This window comes from Planococcus citri, chromosome 1 (assembly GCF_950023065.1).
Source record: "Planococcus citri chromosome 1, ihPlaCitr1.1, whole genome shotgun sequence".
NCBI classification, from domain to species: Eukaryota; Metazoa; Arthropoda; class Insecta; order Hemiptera; family Pseudococcidae; genus Planococcus; species Planococcus citri.
The window spans coordinates 34,658,707-34,677,860 of record NC_088677.1 but is presented as its reverse complement, the minus strand read 5'-3'; the positions used below and the strand labels follow the sequence as shown (position 1 = coordinate 34,677,860).

The 19,154-nt window shown below is 39.6% G+C and overlaps 1 protein-coding gene and 1 long non-coding RNA gene across 4 annotated transcripts in view; one reads left to right on the top strand and one right to left on the bottom strand.

Moving 5' to 3' along the window:
• The window catches only part of LOC135831600 (5-hydroxytryptamine receptor-like), a 112,311-nt gene that overhangs the window by 14,370 nt on the left and 78,787 nt on the right, over nt 1-19,154 (bottom strand). For all 3 annotated transcript variants that reach the window (XM_065344207.1, XM_065344208.1, XM_065344209.1), the window contains exon 3: nt 548-791. In XM_065344207.1, coding sequence (XP_065200279.1) covers nt 548-791 — 244 coding nt within the window. The remainder of the gene's footprint in view (nt 1-547; nt 792-19,154) is intronic.
• LOC135831602 (uncharacterized) lies at nt 159-2,950 on the top strand. Its single transcript, XR_010556209.1, has 3 exons — nt 159-476; nt 544-801; nt 2,652-2,950. It is a non-coding gene; the product is annotated as an uncharacterized LOC135831602 (long non-coding RNA).

The following is a 19,154-nucleotide window of genomic DNA, read 5'->3' as shown; positions in this document are numbered from 1 at the left end:
TCAAGGAACATTCTCGTAATGCATTCAATATAAAAGAAATTAATTATTTTTGAAATGAATTTTTCCAACGTTCCTTATTGCAATTTTTCTCATAAATCGAAATAATTGTTGGGAAAAGTAATATAAAAAGCATGCTATCGAAACTGTGTGCTTGAAAGTTATATGTACATACGTAGAGAATATGGTTTATTTTTCAATTTAATAGGTATACAAGGTAGATACCTATAGTTTTTGTTCCGGTTCAGAAAAAAAATACGCAAAAAGTTTCGAAAAAAATTGAATAAAACGTGTTACACGATATTATTACATATTTTCTTTGCGATAGATACACCAGAGAGTAATATTTTCGAAAAATGTACTTCGAAGGCAAGAAAATTCCGTACCTATGAATTGTTTTAATGCGGATATACCTACCTAGCACTATAGCTACATAAAGCACATAGAATAGAACATGGTCGATATATCTAAACGCACAGGTATGTATAGTTGTTATAATTAGGATTTAATATATGCACGGAATCTAATTAGTTAAATATTTGATAGATACCTGTCTAAAGCGATAGCTACTAAATGTAGTATGGACGATGTACAGCAAAGTACATCGCTTCCAGTCCATAGATCACACAATTCCGGGCTGAAACGCCACTCACGAGTCACCTCATAAACCGCACCCAGCGGCATCACAAAGCTCGCAACTAATAAATCAGCAAATGCTAAAGACATAATGAGAAAGTTCGGTGGTGTTCGTAGATGCGATTCGACCAAAATTGCCGTGATAACAATTACATTTCCTGCAACAAAGTAAATATTGTTTTACCAAATACGAATTAACTAAGCCTTTGGTGTTTATAAATTTAAGATAGAATAGCTTAAAAGTTTGATGCGCTTATCTCATACCCTCCTACGTGTGGCATTCAATATTAGGTTATGATATTATTTGCGTAATTTCTAACGCAGAAGTAGGTATAGGTAGGGACTGGTTAGCAATTTTGAACCGTTGTTGAGCTCGAAATATTCGTATCGCGTACACATAAAATATGCTGGATTGAAGTGGTAAGTTCTTGAAGAAGAGATCGTTTAGGATGGGTCATTTTATGTTCGTTTATTTACATTACAAAAGAGGTACTTGTACCTATCTCTACGTAGTAATTCTGCTGAAAGGCATATTATTTTTGAAGAAAAATCGAAAAAGCTTCAAAAAATATGTTTCATAATTTGATACTAATTTTAATTTTTGATTTTTTTTGAAAACTCAAATGCGCTTACGTGTTGAAAATTTTGAAAGTTATTATTATTTTTTAAAAAAATATGTAACACAATTTAGAATACCTACATTTTTTAGAGAGGATAAAGGGCTGAAGTGCTCACTGCGTTGATTAAAGCTTAATACCGTGTCAAAATTGTGCTGATGGCTTTAATTTTTGAACTTGCAGCTATGTACCTACTCCAAATTTTCCAACTTGCCAAATATAAGCACACATAATCATTGATTCATGATTGAACGAAACTCAACCAGACCCGAAAAAAAAAATTATAAACGCGTTTTGAATATCAAAATTCAAAAAGGTAACGACGTCGATAATTTCAAACAAACACAGGTGTTGTTAATTGTTATCAAAGGTACAAAATTTGGCAGTATTTTACATTGAACGTGAACGAGAAAATATATAAGCACCTCTTTTTCCTAACATTTTTCATGCCTTTCAAAATTAATGATTAAAAATCGCGAACGTCATTTAGCGAAATTTGTTATTCAAATAATTTATCGCCCATTAATTTGTCAACAAACTCGATGATTTTACCCATATTTGTCTCTTTGTTGGAATTACTTTGTTTTCTTATTATTTATATAGTACCTACCTACCTATATTTTCCAAGCAGAAGAGAACAAAATGTCAGAAAACTTGTCTAAGAATCTTCGTCGAAGCGAAAATATGGACAAAATATTATGAAACTTTTTTCTTTATTTATTTCGTCAGCGCATATTTTGAAAATACGAAAATAATTAAAATTCACGTTTTATTTCTTCAAAAAAATGTAGGTACTTCAATCCTTAATTAAAATCATACCTCGAATTTTCTTCATTTCAATCAAAGCGAAAGCGTATCTTTATAAAGTGGGTACTTGTTCCGGCGAAAGAAAAAAATATTTTTTTTTGTACGAATAGCTGATTGTGACAAACTGGAAAAATGTAATTTTCAATATTGTCGTCGAAAAAAAAAATGTTTTCATCCGCCATACAGTTGGAGTTATTGGAGTTTATTAAGAAATGTGTATTAATTAAAGCTCGTCGTATTTTTATGAATACTCGGTTATATTTTACCACCTTCGAAACCACTGTAACGTAAAATTAATTAATTTTTTCTACATTATTTATCTGTTGGAAAATTTCTTCCCCAATAACACGACTTTCTTCGGTCTAGAATTCGAATGGATAAGTATAACGTCATTATTCGTGTTTACTTCGTGTGAGTAACTCTACCTACCTTTTTTTTTTTGGTTATTTTATGGAAAATAGATAGGTACCTAAAAATTACGATTGGAAAACAGTTTCGATACCACGCTATAAAACTCTTGGAATATAGATTGCATTGTGTGTAATTGTTAGTTAATTATTTACGAGGCGTATCGCTGGTATTTTTATTCAACAGATTTTACAGCTTTCACAGAGGACATAAAAGTAGATGCCTACCTAACGAACGGCCAGACCGATCTTGCGTGTAGAATATGTTGAACTTGCGAGACATTTTCACCAAAAGCAACAAGTTTTATAGTACCTAAAGCGGTTGTTTCCCTTCACAAGCTCGTTATACGGGTTTCTTATATATTTAGGGTGTTTTTAAAACAGATAATAAGAAAATGAAATAAAATAATAATAAAATAAAAAAAAATACTGTAAGGACGCGTGTATTTGCAGTATCTATCCGAAAGGTTTATTTGTCCCAACTAAACTTCTATTCGCTTTTATAAAAGTTTTCACAATTTAATGAGAAAACTTTATTGATAATTTATATCTATTGACGTTCAAATAAAAAGTATTATATAGAAGTGTGACAGTAGCGCTTTATTTTATTTTATTTTTTAATTTTTTTCCAATTAATCGAGTAATTACGTGACTGCATACCTTTGGAAAGTTTTCATTTTACTTGTGGTGTACTGTAAGAGGGTAAAATGACTTAAAGCAGTGATTGGTAATGTGACTTACGATGGTTGCTATTGTGTTGTTTCCAAGAAATATCCCTTAGAGCATTTCTACTAAATACTCACCGGAATACCTCACATGCTCGGCTAGGGCGTGAGTAGGAAATGGTTGCTTTTACACTCTTAACACATGATCATACACACCATAAATAATAACAAGTTATACACGAGAATAATATTTAATGTGTGCAATATTAACAACACGTTACATGTTTTACATAATCACATATTCTATGTATTTATGTACGTTAACAAGACACTTTCTTAAACTAAATATACACACGTTGGTGTTACACACTGTGGTGTAGGTTTGGATAAGTGATCTCCTCTGGCAAGGAGATCTAACTTATTCACACTGATATGTGCAAGTACTTACCCAGAGTGGCGACGAGTAGATCATCACTCCTTCTCGTCTATTAAATGGTTTCACTAATAACTAATTAAAACTAAAGCACTAAATATAACACTTAACACTCGAGAGTAAAACTTATACTTAAATGACTGCATTAACCCATTAACCGTGAATAACATACCCGCGTGCACTCGGATACATTACTGGCGTTCTGTACTCTCGTCGCTTGGCTCGTATGGCTAGCTGACGAGAATACAACGCAGTGTTGCCTTAGTGCAACGCAGTGTTACCATGTGGGCGAGCCCTATACATACCACGTACGGCATAGTAGTATATCACATATGCCCCTCTGAGGTTTGCTCGATGGCGTAACCAGCGGAGAAAAGCACGGATAAAAACATGATATACTATGCATGTACGTGGCAGCGGAGCTGTCCCCCTGCCCCCCTGCGTTTCTACGATGAGAATGGCAGAGGCATACGGTAAAGAATAACTTAGACAAGAGAAAATAAATTAATCGACCATCAAGGCCCAGCAACAGGTTCATGTATAGGTGGTACCGCGTAATAATCAAAGAATGGTATTCAAATTTCAAATTTTGTGCTTGGTAGCCTCGCTGCATTGGATATATATATATGTAACATCTTGTATGTTACGTCCATTTTTCGAAATCGCTCACTGCGACGTCTGCAAGAAATCTGTCATTTTTGAGGTTGATAATGCGAAAAATGGCACGTGCCTGCCGGATCGCGATTATCGATATGCAAAATAATGACACAGCGATTTCTGCAATTCTCGCAGAGGATTCGCAGGCTGGGAAACCTGTTATTATAGTATATCCTTCTTGCAGCGTTGTCCGTCTGAACATATTGTAACACTTTAATTGTGTTAAAATTGGCATTTTTGATAACACGAAAGCTCGAACAACACCAACTACGAAAAGAAACTGGCTTCTTTAATTGAAGCTGTGTCATCGGTTTCGTGTGTGTCATGACTTGCAGAAAGGTAGTCATCGCTACATCTCATGCTGGAACCCGTAACCGGTTCCGTGCAAGTCATGGCATTATCAGGCAGCGTACCTGTCCTTTTCGGTAACGTCATCACCCGCGGAATCCTCCAGGACCATGCCTGATTTCTTCCAGATACGGGGTGCGTACCGTGGCAGAGTACCAATTATTAATATGTTCTTATGCGGATTCTTTTGATGGTTCGTAAACCATGCTACCAAGTTCCTCTCAATTCCCTAGGTATCAGCATCCCATTTGGACATACTGTAACATCTTGTATGTTACTTCCATGTCACGTGGTCGCCGAATACAATTCAACGATTGTTCAACGAATAGTCACGTGTTCTGTTCTTTTTCGGTAATCTTCGCCTCCCAAGTGAGGGAGATACCGTGGCAGAGAACCGATTATGGTGCATGTCCTTGTATGGGTTTCAATTGGTTCAACGACCAAGATTGCTGATCAGCGGTCTTCCTGATTTGAACATGCGTATATAACACCTTATGTGTTACAGTTCATTTTTGGCTCACATCGCCAATGATTGTGAGAACAAACGCCCTTCAGGCGGTTCTCTCCATTGGCAATGGAGATGGCAATACCGTGCTCTCGAACAAGCTGCAGTAGCGCAGGGTGTCGGCATGGTATGCCTCCATGGCAGAGGACCAATAAATAGCATGTCCTTTTTTCAGGGCGTTATGGGTTCGTAAACCTCGACCACTAATTTACCAATTTTGAACTTGCTGTAATTGTGAACCAGTTCGAATAATACCTTGCATCTACTCGGCGGTAGTTGCATTTACCAACACGGTAAAAATAAGCTCTCCGAGCATACCAATATAACACCTAGTGTGTTGCGGTCTATTTTCGGTAATATCATCTACACAGCCCAAAGGTGAAGAAGTCTTTGAGCACAAGTCTCCTCAAGATCTCGCGATTTGATGGTGACATGTCTCAATTTCTCAACATCTTGGCGCATAGATGTACCGTGGCAGAGAACCAATTATTAATATGCTCCTAGTGGAGGTGTTACGAGCGGCTTACAATATTCGACCTGATAGTCGATTAAAGCGCATACTTCAACTGGTTGTCATTACAAGCAAGGTGACAAGGCCGAAATGAGCTTTCAGATACGATTCGACGATCGTTTTCCTATGGCTCGAAAGACTCGATCAGTTTATCGTGTGAGTACTACACCGCGGTAGTTCTAATTACCATCGCGGTAATTGTGCTCCCTGAACATTGTATCACCTCGTGGAGATACTATCTGTCATTTTTTGGTAATAACACCCAGCATTGAAAAAATAGTGGGTGTTTACCCAGGCAGAGTACCTGTTGTCTTTTTGGTAATGGCCCAAAGTTTCCGAAAAAATCGTGCAGGATTTTAACAGCCACTTCGGTATTACCCAGGCAGAGCACCTGTTGTCGTTTTAGGTATCAACAAAACACGAGGAAAACAACGCGAATCCGTCGCTTCTTTATATCCTGCGATACCAGGGCAGAGTACCTATTAAATTAATGTTCTTCTAGGAGACTTGCGGCTTACATTTCCAACCTGAATGTCGGAGAAGGCGCTTTGCAACTGATCGTTTTATTTGAGAGGAAAGTCAGTTTATCTTTTAAAGGGACTACATCGCGGTAATCCCGAATACCATCGCGGTAATTCTTTTGGCTCTCTGAACATTTGTAACGTTCTTGCGTTACTTCTTCAAAGCAGTACCAACAAGGTGTTACTGGAACTGAGTCCAGTGGTTTTGCTTCATCTCGAGCGGATGTGCAAGCCTTGCTGATACCTCATTTTAGGTCACGATCGGATGACGTGAACCCGCCTCAATCTGAAATTGAAGAGAGACAGTGCCTCGATAGGTATCGCGTATCCGATTTCGTGCCTTGGCAGAGTACCTATTATTTTAATGTTCTTTTGAGAGCGAGCGTCTTACATTTCCAACCTGAATGTCGGATAATGCGCATTCAACTGACCCGTTGTTGCTTAATGAGGGCTGCGGTTCAATTCAATAAATGAATAGTTGCGTTCGACGACGCATCTTGTGTCAACCAGGACAAAAAAGAGTGCTCTTCAAACTAGCTGCACCTACTGTGTGGCTTATATTGTTTGAAGAGACTTTGCGGCTTACAGTATCAACCTGTTTGTCGATTCATGCGCCATCTTGTCCTGAGGTGGAAAGATATCTATTCAGACTGCGTGAAAATCGATTCTGGCAAATCAATTTTTCGAGTTTGCACGGGGTATGGAATACCAATTCAACGATTGGTGTTCACGTGAGATTACTTCAACGAGTATTCATCACGTTTGATAAATTGCAATATACGACGATATCGCATTAAGGGTTTGCAGAACACAAAAGAGAAAATATAAAGCAAAAAACTCTTCGAAAATGCAAACAAAGATGTTACTAATAATAAAGTCGTTTCTACCTTCGACGAGGTAGTAACGGCTTGTAGGAACTATGTACAAATTAACGAAAATTAATACTAGAACATAAAAAAGTAAAAAATACAAAACAACTAACAAATTAAGGTGACAAACACATCACTGGGTGAAAATTCAAACAAGAAATAATACGAAATGTTACAAAAGAGAATTAATACTAATCAAAGGAACAAAAACGTCATCACCGTGATACATCAATCACAAAAAATTAAGTCTTCTAAAAATTAGTTCAAAACGAAAGTACAAGTAACAGAAAATTCATACGCGTAGGTATGTAATTTGAAAACAAAAGAAAAAGTAATTTTAACATGATATTTACATAACATCCATGATGAGAATGATAAAAACAATAAAAAACTTTGAAATGTCTGTACACAGGCAGACTTAACAAAGAAAAATACAGAAAAAAAAACAAAATAAAATGATACACAACTTTGAAATGTCTGCACGCAGGTAGACGTAACAAAGAAAAACAAATTTTAAGCGAAATATTTACAGGAGTGGTATTGAAAAACTGGTCATTGCGGAGAAATCCGAATATCATCGACGTAAGTGAGCGGCGGAGTGACGCGTTCTAATCGAATCGTAAATGGAGTAGCTGTCAGCGTTTCGTTGAACGGAAGACGGTTGAATTCCACACTCGGCTCGGGTTCGTATCGCGATTGAAGGATGTTATCGACGATAGCATCGTAGCGGTTTAGAGGACGCACCGTCGGTTGTCGATAGACCTGAGTCCATGCGATCTGTCGGTGGTCGTTGGAAATTGCCGGTCCCGGGATTGGTTGAAGTTGCGGCTCGCCGTTGGCGTCTCGAGTAATCTCATAATATCGCCGTTCTTCGCCGTTTGGTAGTACCGTTATTATATCGGTTGCTTCCGGAGTGGGCGGTCGGTGAGTGAGAATATTTGGCTCGGCGGTGTCGTCGTTCGGTGCAAGTAAACGCCGCAGCTCCGGGTGCCACGGTGGGACAATTGGCCACGGCCTGACTGGAACTTCGTTGTTTCGGACTGGCTCGTTTAACACGTCCAACGACGGTTTTCGGAACGAATGCCCTACCGGCATTTTCAATATGTAGACCATTTTTTCAACACTGTTGAACAAGGTTATAGTATTAGAATTGGTAGTAAAAAACTCAACAAACTACGGCGAGTTTGTAAAAAGAGAAAAGACCACCAATTCGACGATTGGGATAAAAAAAACGTAAATTTCGATCAATTCCTGTTAGAAAAGTTCGAAACTTAGTATGTTGAAAGTTTCAACAATTCGACGATTGTGAGCTTTCAATCTTGTAGATTTGCCAAATTAAGTCTGTGTAGAGTAACAGCAGTGCAAACCATAGTATAAAATACTCTTTGTCGAGTTCAATTGAACGAGTTGTTGTTGATACATAGAAACAGTCATCTTGATTATGACGTCTAATGCTTATGTGCGCAGTTTTTTCAGATAAGGCATACGTTACTGTGAATGCGTGCACCAATCTGTCGACAAAGCGCAATATATAATAAATATCGTTGAAGGCACACCAGCGTTCTTGAATATTCATTATTGCTGTAATCAAAATAATTTTGACAAAGTAAATAAAAGACATTGATTCAAAATCTTGTATTCTGATATCAAAAAGTCATACAGTATAGCTTATTACTACTACGACAGTGTGTTTTGGCCAATATAAGAAAACGAGATACGATCGAAACAAAACAAACAAAAAAAAATTTTTTTTTTTTTTTTTTTTTTTTTTTTTTTTTTGAACTATTTATAAAGAAAACGCGAGTTGGTTTAAAGATCTTCGTCGTCTTCATCCTCCTCGTCGTCTTCACCTTCATCGTCATTTGAAGGTTCGATTGCCGGTACGCCCGTTTGCTGTACTCCTTCATCGAGGAGCGCTGCTTCGGTGCGTGGTGATACTGGCTGTTGAGATTCTTCGTCGTTGCGAGGACTCTCATTAGTCAGATCATAAGTACCAACGAGGTGTGCCGGCTCGGTTGTTTCGATCGCTTCAGTAGTGACTACGGTGGTCACTACTTGTCGAATGGTAGTAAACTCATCATTCTCGACGGAATGTAGAGTTAGAGTCGTATCCTGTACCGCTGTATCAACCTTTGTGAGTATGCGCTGCTCGACTGACTGCGCTCCTTGAGGTAGTTCCTCCTCGGCGGAAGGATCTGCCGTATTGGTAAGGTCGATTGTTTTGAGCGGTTTATCCGACTCCGTTAGCGACGTTGATCCGGTTAAGTCGACCGTTTTCACTGGTTTCTCATGCGGCGTTGATTCTGTTAAATCAAGCTTCGGCACGAGTACCTTTGGCTGAGTGCCGACTGTTCCTTCCGTCGTAGGATGTTCAGCATCAGTTTGTATTTTCGGTTGTGACTGTTTACCGAATACCTTTTTGAGGACTAAGTTGCGCTTAAGCGCTGCGTTTACTCGCAGCTGCTTTGCACGCTGCTGTCTCGGAATGTACGTCAGTAACGTTTGCGGTGGCGAGAGCTTAGTTTTTATCGAGCTGCGTGACTTGCGCGGTTTTGACTTAACGGCTTTGATCGTGTCGCTTTCCGATGCAGAGGCAGAGGTCGTTGAGTCGGTAGGCTCAGGTACGCCATCGGTATTGCCGAATATCTCGTACATTCGACGCTCTGTTTCGGTAGGAGGTTTACCCGATGGTGGAGTTTTTACCATGAACCCAATGTATTTGTCGTTATCGATAGTCGGGTTAGGTTTAAGACTGGTGTTGAGTACGGACGACTCATCTCCCGACTTTACCTTGCGATCTTTTGATTTATTCGACGATCGGTGCTCTGAGCGGGAGCGTTCTCTTGCTTTGGAGGTTGCGCGGGATGGAGTTTTAGACGAGCTTTGCTTAGACTTGTTTCTTGAATCTTCCGACGAGTTCCCGGATTGTTCAGAAACATTGCGGGCTGGTTTCTCCTTCGACGAGGAGATGCCCGCTTTCGCATTGTCAGCTTCTTTCTTCCACTCCATCTTTTCCTTCAGCGATTCGCGCGATTTGGCATCTGCGGCTAGTCGCTCCTGCTCTTTCGCTTTACTAGCTTTTACGTCGGCTTGAATTTTAGTGAGGACTTTGGCGCGTTCGATCACCTCTTTGTCGGTAAGCGGTTTCTGTTCGTCGTCAGAAAAACCTACATTTGTTAGGTGCAAGCCACTGTATGGTGAAATCTCAACTTTCGTTGAAGTTGTTGATTTCGCCTTTTGGTTGCGCGGATCTAGCGGATGACATCCAGGTGTCGCTGTACCCACTTTGGGGTATGGCGGCGTGCCCACTGCTTTATTTCCCAGGTAATTCGCTGTTGCCTGCTGCAACTGCGGGTTTACGTAGGATGGTGACAGGGTGTCGGTTACTATGTCATTCGGGCTTTGCTGAAACGACGATTTGGGCAGATTGAACTGCGGCATCACTGGTGCGGAAGTTTGTTGCGAATCGACGTTCGTATCAAGCTTCGCTTTTGATGTCGGCGGTGTTGCAGGTGACGATGCGGCGCTATTAGCGTTATTCAACTCGACGGTTGAATCGCTTTTTTCGATGACTGGTTCCGGAATAAATACGGCTGCGATACAGTTTGCTACTTTTTGGTATGTAGCTTTCGTATATTTCGGGCCAAGCTCGTCCACTGATGCCAATTCTAGGTTCAAGTCGTTGAGTAAGTGGCTCGCAACCATATACTGGAATTTTCCAGTTCCCCAATTGTACGAGAATGTTTGGGTAATTTGCCGGAATGTGTTGTTGTGCAGTCGGCCGCTTGCATTCGGAGGAAGCATGATTACCTGTTCGACTTGTTTCTCTCCTAAAACTCCGATGAGTTTTCGGAAATGGAGGTCGAAGGTATTAGGTGGCGTAAATGCGAAGATATCGTACGTTCCAATGGAGATCATGAGATTTTTCGGAATTTGTTTTAATTCGACGATTAACTCAATTAATTCCGAAATCTTCATGTCGCGCTTATACATGCGCTTATCTATATTGGCGTGATATGGTTTGCCTTCCGTAATCGCGTGCATAATACCATGGGCATGGATGTCGCCTACAATCCAATATTTGTATGCGAACAGCGCCATAACCGGTTTCGCTTCTCCGATTTTTAAACCGCACACCGCAAAGTGTTGCGGGTAAGCGTTCGTTGGATAGAACGGCGCTAGCACCTCATGCGTTACCTCGGGGTATCGTGAGTCAAAGGTGTCTCGATTTGATTTCGTGTTTGACTGTTTTCCAGGTTTTGCCCGCTTCTTCTTCTTCGGTACGACCGCCGGAGACTGGTTCGCCGTTGGTTGAGCACTTTCCGCTTGGTTTTCAGCGTGCAAATTCGCGTTCGGATCAACGGAATTCTGCACGTTGGCGGTGTCAGGCATACTGGAGTTCGACTGCTCGCCACTTTGAGCGAGTGATCTTCCCCAGTATTCTGTATCTTTCTTCTGTGGGAAATTCCAGTAAGATGAGATTGGCGAGTGTGAACTTGCATCCGGTACAGTCGGCGCTGTACCCGGTTGCACGAACGGGATTTTGAAACTAATGAGCGCCCCGTCGGCCGCGTCCTCGACGTGTGCGAGTGTCCGTGGGGCGGTTGTCATAGCGGCGTTCGTCGTGATGGTGCTCGTATTCATCGTAGTACCGGTTGTCGTAGCGTTCGTCGTAGCGGTCATCGCGGCGTTCGTTGCGGCGCCTGTTATGATCGGGAAGCCTGGCGGCGGGTGGTGGATGCCTTGCGTAGGGTTGCTCGCGATAGCGGCGTTTGGTTGAGGTATCCCTGTGCCCACCGGCGTGGGCGCGGGGATACCTCCTACCGCGTTTTTTGACGGCTTCGGAGCTTTCGGCGTGACCTCTGGTGTACCGTTGTTGGCCGGAGGCGGTGGCGGAAACGGTGACGGTACAAACCCCTGGCAGGATTCGTTTGTCGCCGTGGTGGATGCCGTGTTTGTCGAAATCGAAATCGTATTCGTCGGTAAAGCCGCCGTAGCTGCTGGCAGCGGAGCTGGCGTCGTCGCGTTCGAGCTGGTCGCGGATTGCTGGTTCAATTGACTGGCGATTGCTGTGGAGCTCGGGAACAGCGATGACATTTTGGCTTTACGTAGCGTTTCGTATTTCGCTGTGGTAGTTTCCAGTTGAGCTTTCAAACTCGCGATCATGTTATTGGCATCAGTCAATTGTACTTCGAAATCTGACATTTTCTTGTACATGTCTTCGGACAAATCTTGTTGTAGTTCTTTGTCGGTATGCAACTGAGCGATTTCCCTACGGAGAGCTTGCAACTCGCCGGTTGCGGCTTCCGTAGGTTCAGGCGTCGAGATTTGAATACGAGTTACCTCTACCTTGTAGCAGATGTCCTCGCTCACATCTCGTTCGCATCCCATATGTGTACACTTAGTCAACTGCACGCCGGCAGGATTTCGAAGTTCGGAGTTTTTTATCGCTTTCATGATGCAGCTCTTATGGTAAAGATGCTGACACTTGGTTATGTAGATTGATTCGGGAACCTTTTTATCGCCTCCATATTGCTTGCCTGGTGACGTAATCACCAAACCGCATTTGTCGCATGCGAGATGCGTCGATTCTGCCATCACTGTGAACAGAAATGCGACAAGGTGTTAGACGAAGTTGTAAGGCTATACCGGTTTAGCGAAAAATAAACGTTGAATAATTATTCGGAAACAAATCGGCATGGTGGGCCTATTGTCTTTTACGTTAACACTGCTTAGTAATGTGAAAGCATAATAATCGTACGAGTTTGTACTTACCACAGGAGCTGATGACAAATATTCAAAAATTTGAAGCGAGAAAACGAAAAAAATAATATACTCGAATAAGTAATAATTACTTGCGATAGCAACGCAAAAATAATACGCGAAAAAAGAATACAAAGATTCAAAAACGCATTAACAAAACATATAGCAAGAGCAAAGACATGTACTCGATAGCACGTGAAACGAAATAATGATTTCGATAGTTGACTCAGGTTCGTCGTTGCTTTCAACTGCCGAGTCCTTCCCCCACTTCGCTACTCGGCGGCGGCGAACGTGATTGGTTGAATTCGGCGTTGTGTTGGTAGCGATGCGCTCGAACGGCAGGTTTTGACTATAACCTTCTAGAATGTTCTAAGCAGAAAATATCGGACGGCGCCGGTTTCCTGGAACGGGTTTGTCAAAATGTGCGCCTAAATGCGCAGTTCGGCGGTCGTTATTGTTATTATAAACTACGTCGCAATTAAATCGAATTTTTTAACGGCCTGTCAGCCATTTTGCTATCACTACGAGTCACGTCGCTTTCTTTTCGTTGAAAGAAAACATCTGCCTTTTGCTAACTGCACGTTTTTCTTTGTCTCGAAATTATTGCGTCAGATTTCATCATCGATTCCAATCTCTTATCGGATTTGATGGTTGAAATTTGCGTGCTGGTGGTTTTTGTTATTATCACCTCGAAATTCTAATTATTCAAATTTTTATTTGTCATCAATTAAATATTACTACTCCTGTGGTTTTTATTTATGTCTTTTTCAGGTATTTGTTCGAAGAAATTTGCGTCACAGTCTTTTACTGTATTGCAAAAATTTCGTGAAAAAATATCCAAAATCTATTATTTCGGTCATTTTATTCACGTTTTGGAATTTTCAAAATTGTATTTTGAGATTTGAACTAATTTCGAGTCAACAAAATTTAGTTATTTTGGACTCTCAATTATTTTCATACGTATCTAGGATTTTTCAAAATGTATTGTTATCATTTCGAAAACGTCTCAAAGTGAGCGAATTTCAACTCTCAATTTCGATTTCTCGCAAACAAGAGGGCATATGTTGGTGAAATGAATCACTATCTGTGTATAGTATTACATTTCTTGATATGTACTTTTCGAAAATGAAAATGTTTCAAAATCTATTATTTCGAAAGAATTTTGAACTTGTCTGCGTTTGAAAATTGCGTTTTTATCTCTTCGAATTTCGAGTTGTAGTGTTTAGACAGGGTATTTGGATTTGTACATTAATCTCAGTATGCTAACTAAGTTTTACCTGTACGTTTAGCTCCAAAAGCAACTTTCTGAATAGAGTTTGCTATGTTGTCGATTTATTCCAGTTTGAATTCAATTTTTTCTGATTACTTTTCAACTGCTACTTTCTGTTGTGAAAATCTGCTTATTTTCATCATACTCGTAGTTGTTTCACCGAGAAAAATAAACATTGTATTACTTAACACTGATGCTGGAAATTCTAAACGACTACATAATTAGTCACTGTACCTGTATTTTCTACTTCTAAATGCTACGTCTGGCAACGTTGCTATATTCCATTTGTACCGCTGGCGGTATTTTATACTACGATAAAATTTGCTCGCCCTTCGTATACGATCTGGAATCTGTATGAAAATACGTGAACGTTATTAGCGATCATAATTTTTAAATAAATTATTACTGCTAATTATTCATAAATGTAGGTTAATTTGGCGCTATTATTTGGTTTTAGTATAATCGGTTTCAGTTTCGTAGCTCTTTTAGCTGTTTTTGAAATTTTAAACTTAGAAACCATCGGTATTTTCTACGTAGCTATTCTGGCTAATTTGTTTCGCAAAATCATTATTGAGACCGGTTACGTATACGTAGCTCTTCCTAGCTGAAATCGCTTTGCTCGCCGGTAAATTGATCGTAGACATTGGTTAGAACTGATGTTGCTAACTTGTAATTTTGAATTTTACTCACTTTGGAATATTTTTCAAAATTCTAAACCGGATAATTAGCATTTGCAACCCAATTGCTAAGTACTTGCTGTTTTACTTACGCTGAAGTACGCAGTTTTTACTCAACGATCATTATTCTGAAAAATAATTACTGTAACGTTCGGTTTCGTCTACGTAGCTCTAGAATCAGTTCACTCAGCGGTGAATTGATCGTAAGTATTGGTTAGATATTTGGTAATTTGAAAATAAACGCTATTTGAACAATCTGTACTTTGAGAGATCGTATGGTATTCATTACTTACTTACATTGAAGTATGTAGTTAGTACTTGCGTGCTATTTATTTTACCGAAAAGAAAATTTTGCTTCAACGTTCGGTTTCATCTTCGTAGCTCTTCCACGTTAGAATCATTCCACTCACCGGTGGATTGATTGTAGATGTAATGCTAACGTTTAAAATCTGGTTCTAAGTTTGGAACCTACCCTTGTTAGAGTAATATTCGACTTACGTAGCATGTTGCTAACCATTTTGAAAAGGAAACCGAATGTTATAAATTCATTGTAGATACTAATTTTGCGATTAATTATTCACGTTACTTGCTTTTTCATCGAATAATTTAGTATACAAATAAACTTCGAGTTGTTACCTGAATTTGTATTTGTAGTTGTTCGATGTATTTTTCATTTCAGCTTTCATCATTGCTTAGTTACAGCTTCCATTTTTCTTGGGTGCTAAATAATCAATCGAAAATATTATTAGTATCGAGTGTGATTAAAATACCATCAAGCGATTGAGTTGTTAATTATATGAGGCATATGTTGAACGTTAGGTTACTTCCTACGAAGTATCCATTTGTTCATTTGCGTGTAATTAAGCTGTGTGAGAGCGTACATTGTTTACTTTCGGCGAAGTATGCAATGTTAAGCTGTGCAATGAGAGTGTGAATGACTAATTAAAGCAAGCAGTATATAATACATCTATATTTAAGGTATGAAAGACAAGTACGAAAATGCAAATTAATATGATATGACTAAAATTATCACGACAATGATCACATCTTGTATGTGTTTCATTCGTCGCGATCTGGTGCGCTGATTCACCCGCAAATACGTCGATTCGCTGGAGTTTCTACGCCGTCGTTATCGTATTAACTAGTTACTCCTTGATTTAACAAACAAATAGCGTGATAGATTAGTATCTATGTTCATTTGTGCAATTAATAACGCCTTAATGGCAGAACATACTTCGTAATGATCCGTATTTTCAGTCAGCTCGTCCCACCATTGCAGGAACTCTAACTTGATCCATTTCATCGTTTCTGGACCGTTACCATTTTGCACATAGCATTTCCGATATATTTCGCCATGTCTTTTTGTAATTTTGCAGGTTTGACGGATTCGTTGGTTGGCGATAGTGTGCTCGTGGTTGTTATGGTCACCGTTGTTCATTTCCGCTTCCATTTTTCTGTTAAAAATCGAAGTCAGATTGGTATATTGTTTGATATTAGTTTGGACTAAATGCTACGTAATTGAAGGTTTACTTACTCGTTTCAATACAGCTGGCACTGTAGAAATCGCTAAAGAGTGTATTAACACGTTAGTTAATTTCAACGTAGCCTTTAATTACTCAAAAGTACAACTTTGCTAAGAACAACTTCTAAATTAATCAAACTTTCCTTCGAAGTGATGAAATGGTGATAAGAGCACATTTTCGCCGGTGTTATTCCGTCTGAGTACATGCGGATGCGGTGGCTCACGTTTTTGCCCGTAACGTAACGCGTAACGCTTTGAATAGCGTTATTTTTCAAAATTTTGAGATTTTACTCAAATTTTCGCGTTAAAATTACACAAAATGATTCTTGGCTGTTACGTGATCATTCCCTTGTGGAATTTTTACGTATTGGACGATTCTCAGAGATGGATTTCAGTTTTTTACCGAATTCCAACTCCGAAAATTCCCAAACTAAGTCAATGTTAGTGGTTAAATTTCAGTCTTTTACCAAATTTTAACCTGTTGAAAATTGTGATTGAGCATACGTGATTTATGATTATTCAAAAATCTAATTATTTTCGAAATTGATCATTTTAAATGCCCCAGTCCGCGTTTGCATGTGTTTGGTTGTGTCTTCTAATCAAATTATTTGAAATTTAAAACTTTTTCTCGTATTTGTGATTCATTCTGACTGTTTTAATTTCCTGTTTGAAATTTTGCCAATCAAAATAAATTTACATTGTGACTTGGATTTCGGCGAATCCTGGTCTGTGGCGTATTTTGGTCACTATCTGGTTATAGTGTTCAAAATTTCCAGCTACGATTTTACAAAATAAATTGACTAATTTCAGATTTTATTAAGTAACCAGCCATTCATGGCGTTGGTAATTGTACTCTTTAAGAATTGAGCAATTGCATTTTCATTTCTAGGTATTTCACACTGAGGTGGAATTTCAACCTTTATGATTTCCCCTTCCAGTTTATATTCTGGTGGGAGAGAAATGAAAATGTTAATTTCATTTTCCTCAGGATTAATCTCAACTGTGACTTTATTGACCTGTAAGTTTCTTGGTTCCACAGTAAAAACTTCTTGTAAGTCTTCTGTGAGCGAAAGTTCTGAGTCTTCAATAAAGTAACTTTTATATAGACTTTTTTCTGAGTAATGATACGGAACAATCTGATGGAAATCATAGGTTCTTGGTGGTTCTTGACCCATACGCATTAGGCGTGCCTTGATTCTCTCAGATTTCCTTTGAGATTTAGTCAATTTATTTGGATCTTTTGCCGGTTGTGCGCTTCCTTCTGTCGTCAAATCTCCTGTTTGAGATTGCGACGTTGAAGGTTGCGGCTCCGCGGCGTTTGTCACAATTTTAGGTGTCTTTGGAGGTCGACCTCGCGGCTTCCTAACAGAAGGAGCGAGTTGTGCACTTTGTTTGGGTGTGGCTGCGGATGCCCCAGTCGAAGTTGAGGATTCTAGTTGATCCTCTGTGCTCGTCTGAGTCTCCTCAGTGGCATTGGTATTTTGAGCTGAGTCATTTGGATCAACTTCCTCTCGTAAATCAGTGGATGTTGATTCCGTAGACTGTTGGTTGGTTGGCGCTTCACCATTTACTGCAGTTTCAGTAATCGGTGGGTTGTGCACTTCAACTTCTACTTGTAGTTCGGTAGCTGTTGAAGTACTGGCTTGATCGCGTTTTTCAGCTCTTTGTTGTGCTCGAAGGTCGCGTGCTGTATTTTCAAGCTGTCGTAAAATAGCAGGTGATGCTTCTGCAATGTCACGCTCATTAATACCGACACCTTGCGGTGCACGAGTTGGCGGGTCGTCAACGTCTTCCTCACTGTCAGACATTGCTTCGCGAGCTTTGAATAAAAATTCTTTGATTTTTTCTTCAATAGAACGCTGGTCTAGTAGAGATTTGAGACAGTCGCTTTTTTCCATGTCTTCGATGTTTTTGCTAGTTAGGAATAGCGTTAACTGTCTTATGTTCGAAATTCTATCTACAGTTGTTCCATCTGTAGGTTTCAGAAGGTAACTGTTGAAACCTGACCATTTTATTACTATAAAAGGTCCATGTTTCTTTTGATAAAGTTTCGCAGCTGTTCTTTTTTCGAAACTTGACTGTTTGTGGTTGGTAATTCGTACCATATCGCCAGGTTGCAAATGTGTAGGATCAACGTGCGTTTTGTTGAAGCAATATTCTTCTTCAATACGCTTTTGACGTCTTTTTTCTCTAATAAATGCTTCAACGGCTTGGCGGTCAGTCAAATTTCCGCTTCTGTCTTCTTGCCATTCACTCGTATACACAGCTTTTTTGGCTAACATATCAGCTATAATGTTAGTGTATTCTACTTTGCGTGCATATACGTGCTGAAATTCTACATCTTCGAGCTCTTGCCTGATAGCAAGAATACGTTGAAATAGTTCAGCATGGTGAACTGGCTTATTTCGGGAGTTTTTCCAATTATTGGTTTTCCAAATTGAGCATGTGTTCGTTAGCGCTTTGATTACGTAATTCGAGTCTGATAGCAACTTTATCTTCTTAACGCCGTTATCTCGTAATATTTCGAGCGCAATAATTATTGCCATTAGTTCGGCGTAATTGTTCGTAACCTGGAATTCTGTGCTTACAATCCTGTCAGATATGTTAGCAGTTGAACCCGGTTTGAAACAAATTCCTATTCCAGCAATAGCTTCGGGTGAGCCGTTTTTGGAACAGGCGCCGTCGGCTGTAACTCTGGCATAGCCATTGTTGTCGATAAAGACTTCCTGTTCGTTCGACGGGACGTCAAATATCTTGAGTTCACGGCTTCGACATTCCTCAATGGTTATTGATGGAATTTGGTTGTTTTCGTTCTGATCATGTAATCTTGCTAACGCATCTCGGAAGTTGAAAGTTCTAATTTCAGTAGGAAAACCTGGAATTGTCGTGTCTGGTATGAACCAAGCCTCGTTGGGCTTGAAACCAAACGACGTTGGTGTGTTATTTATT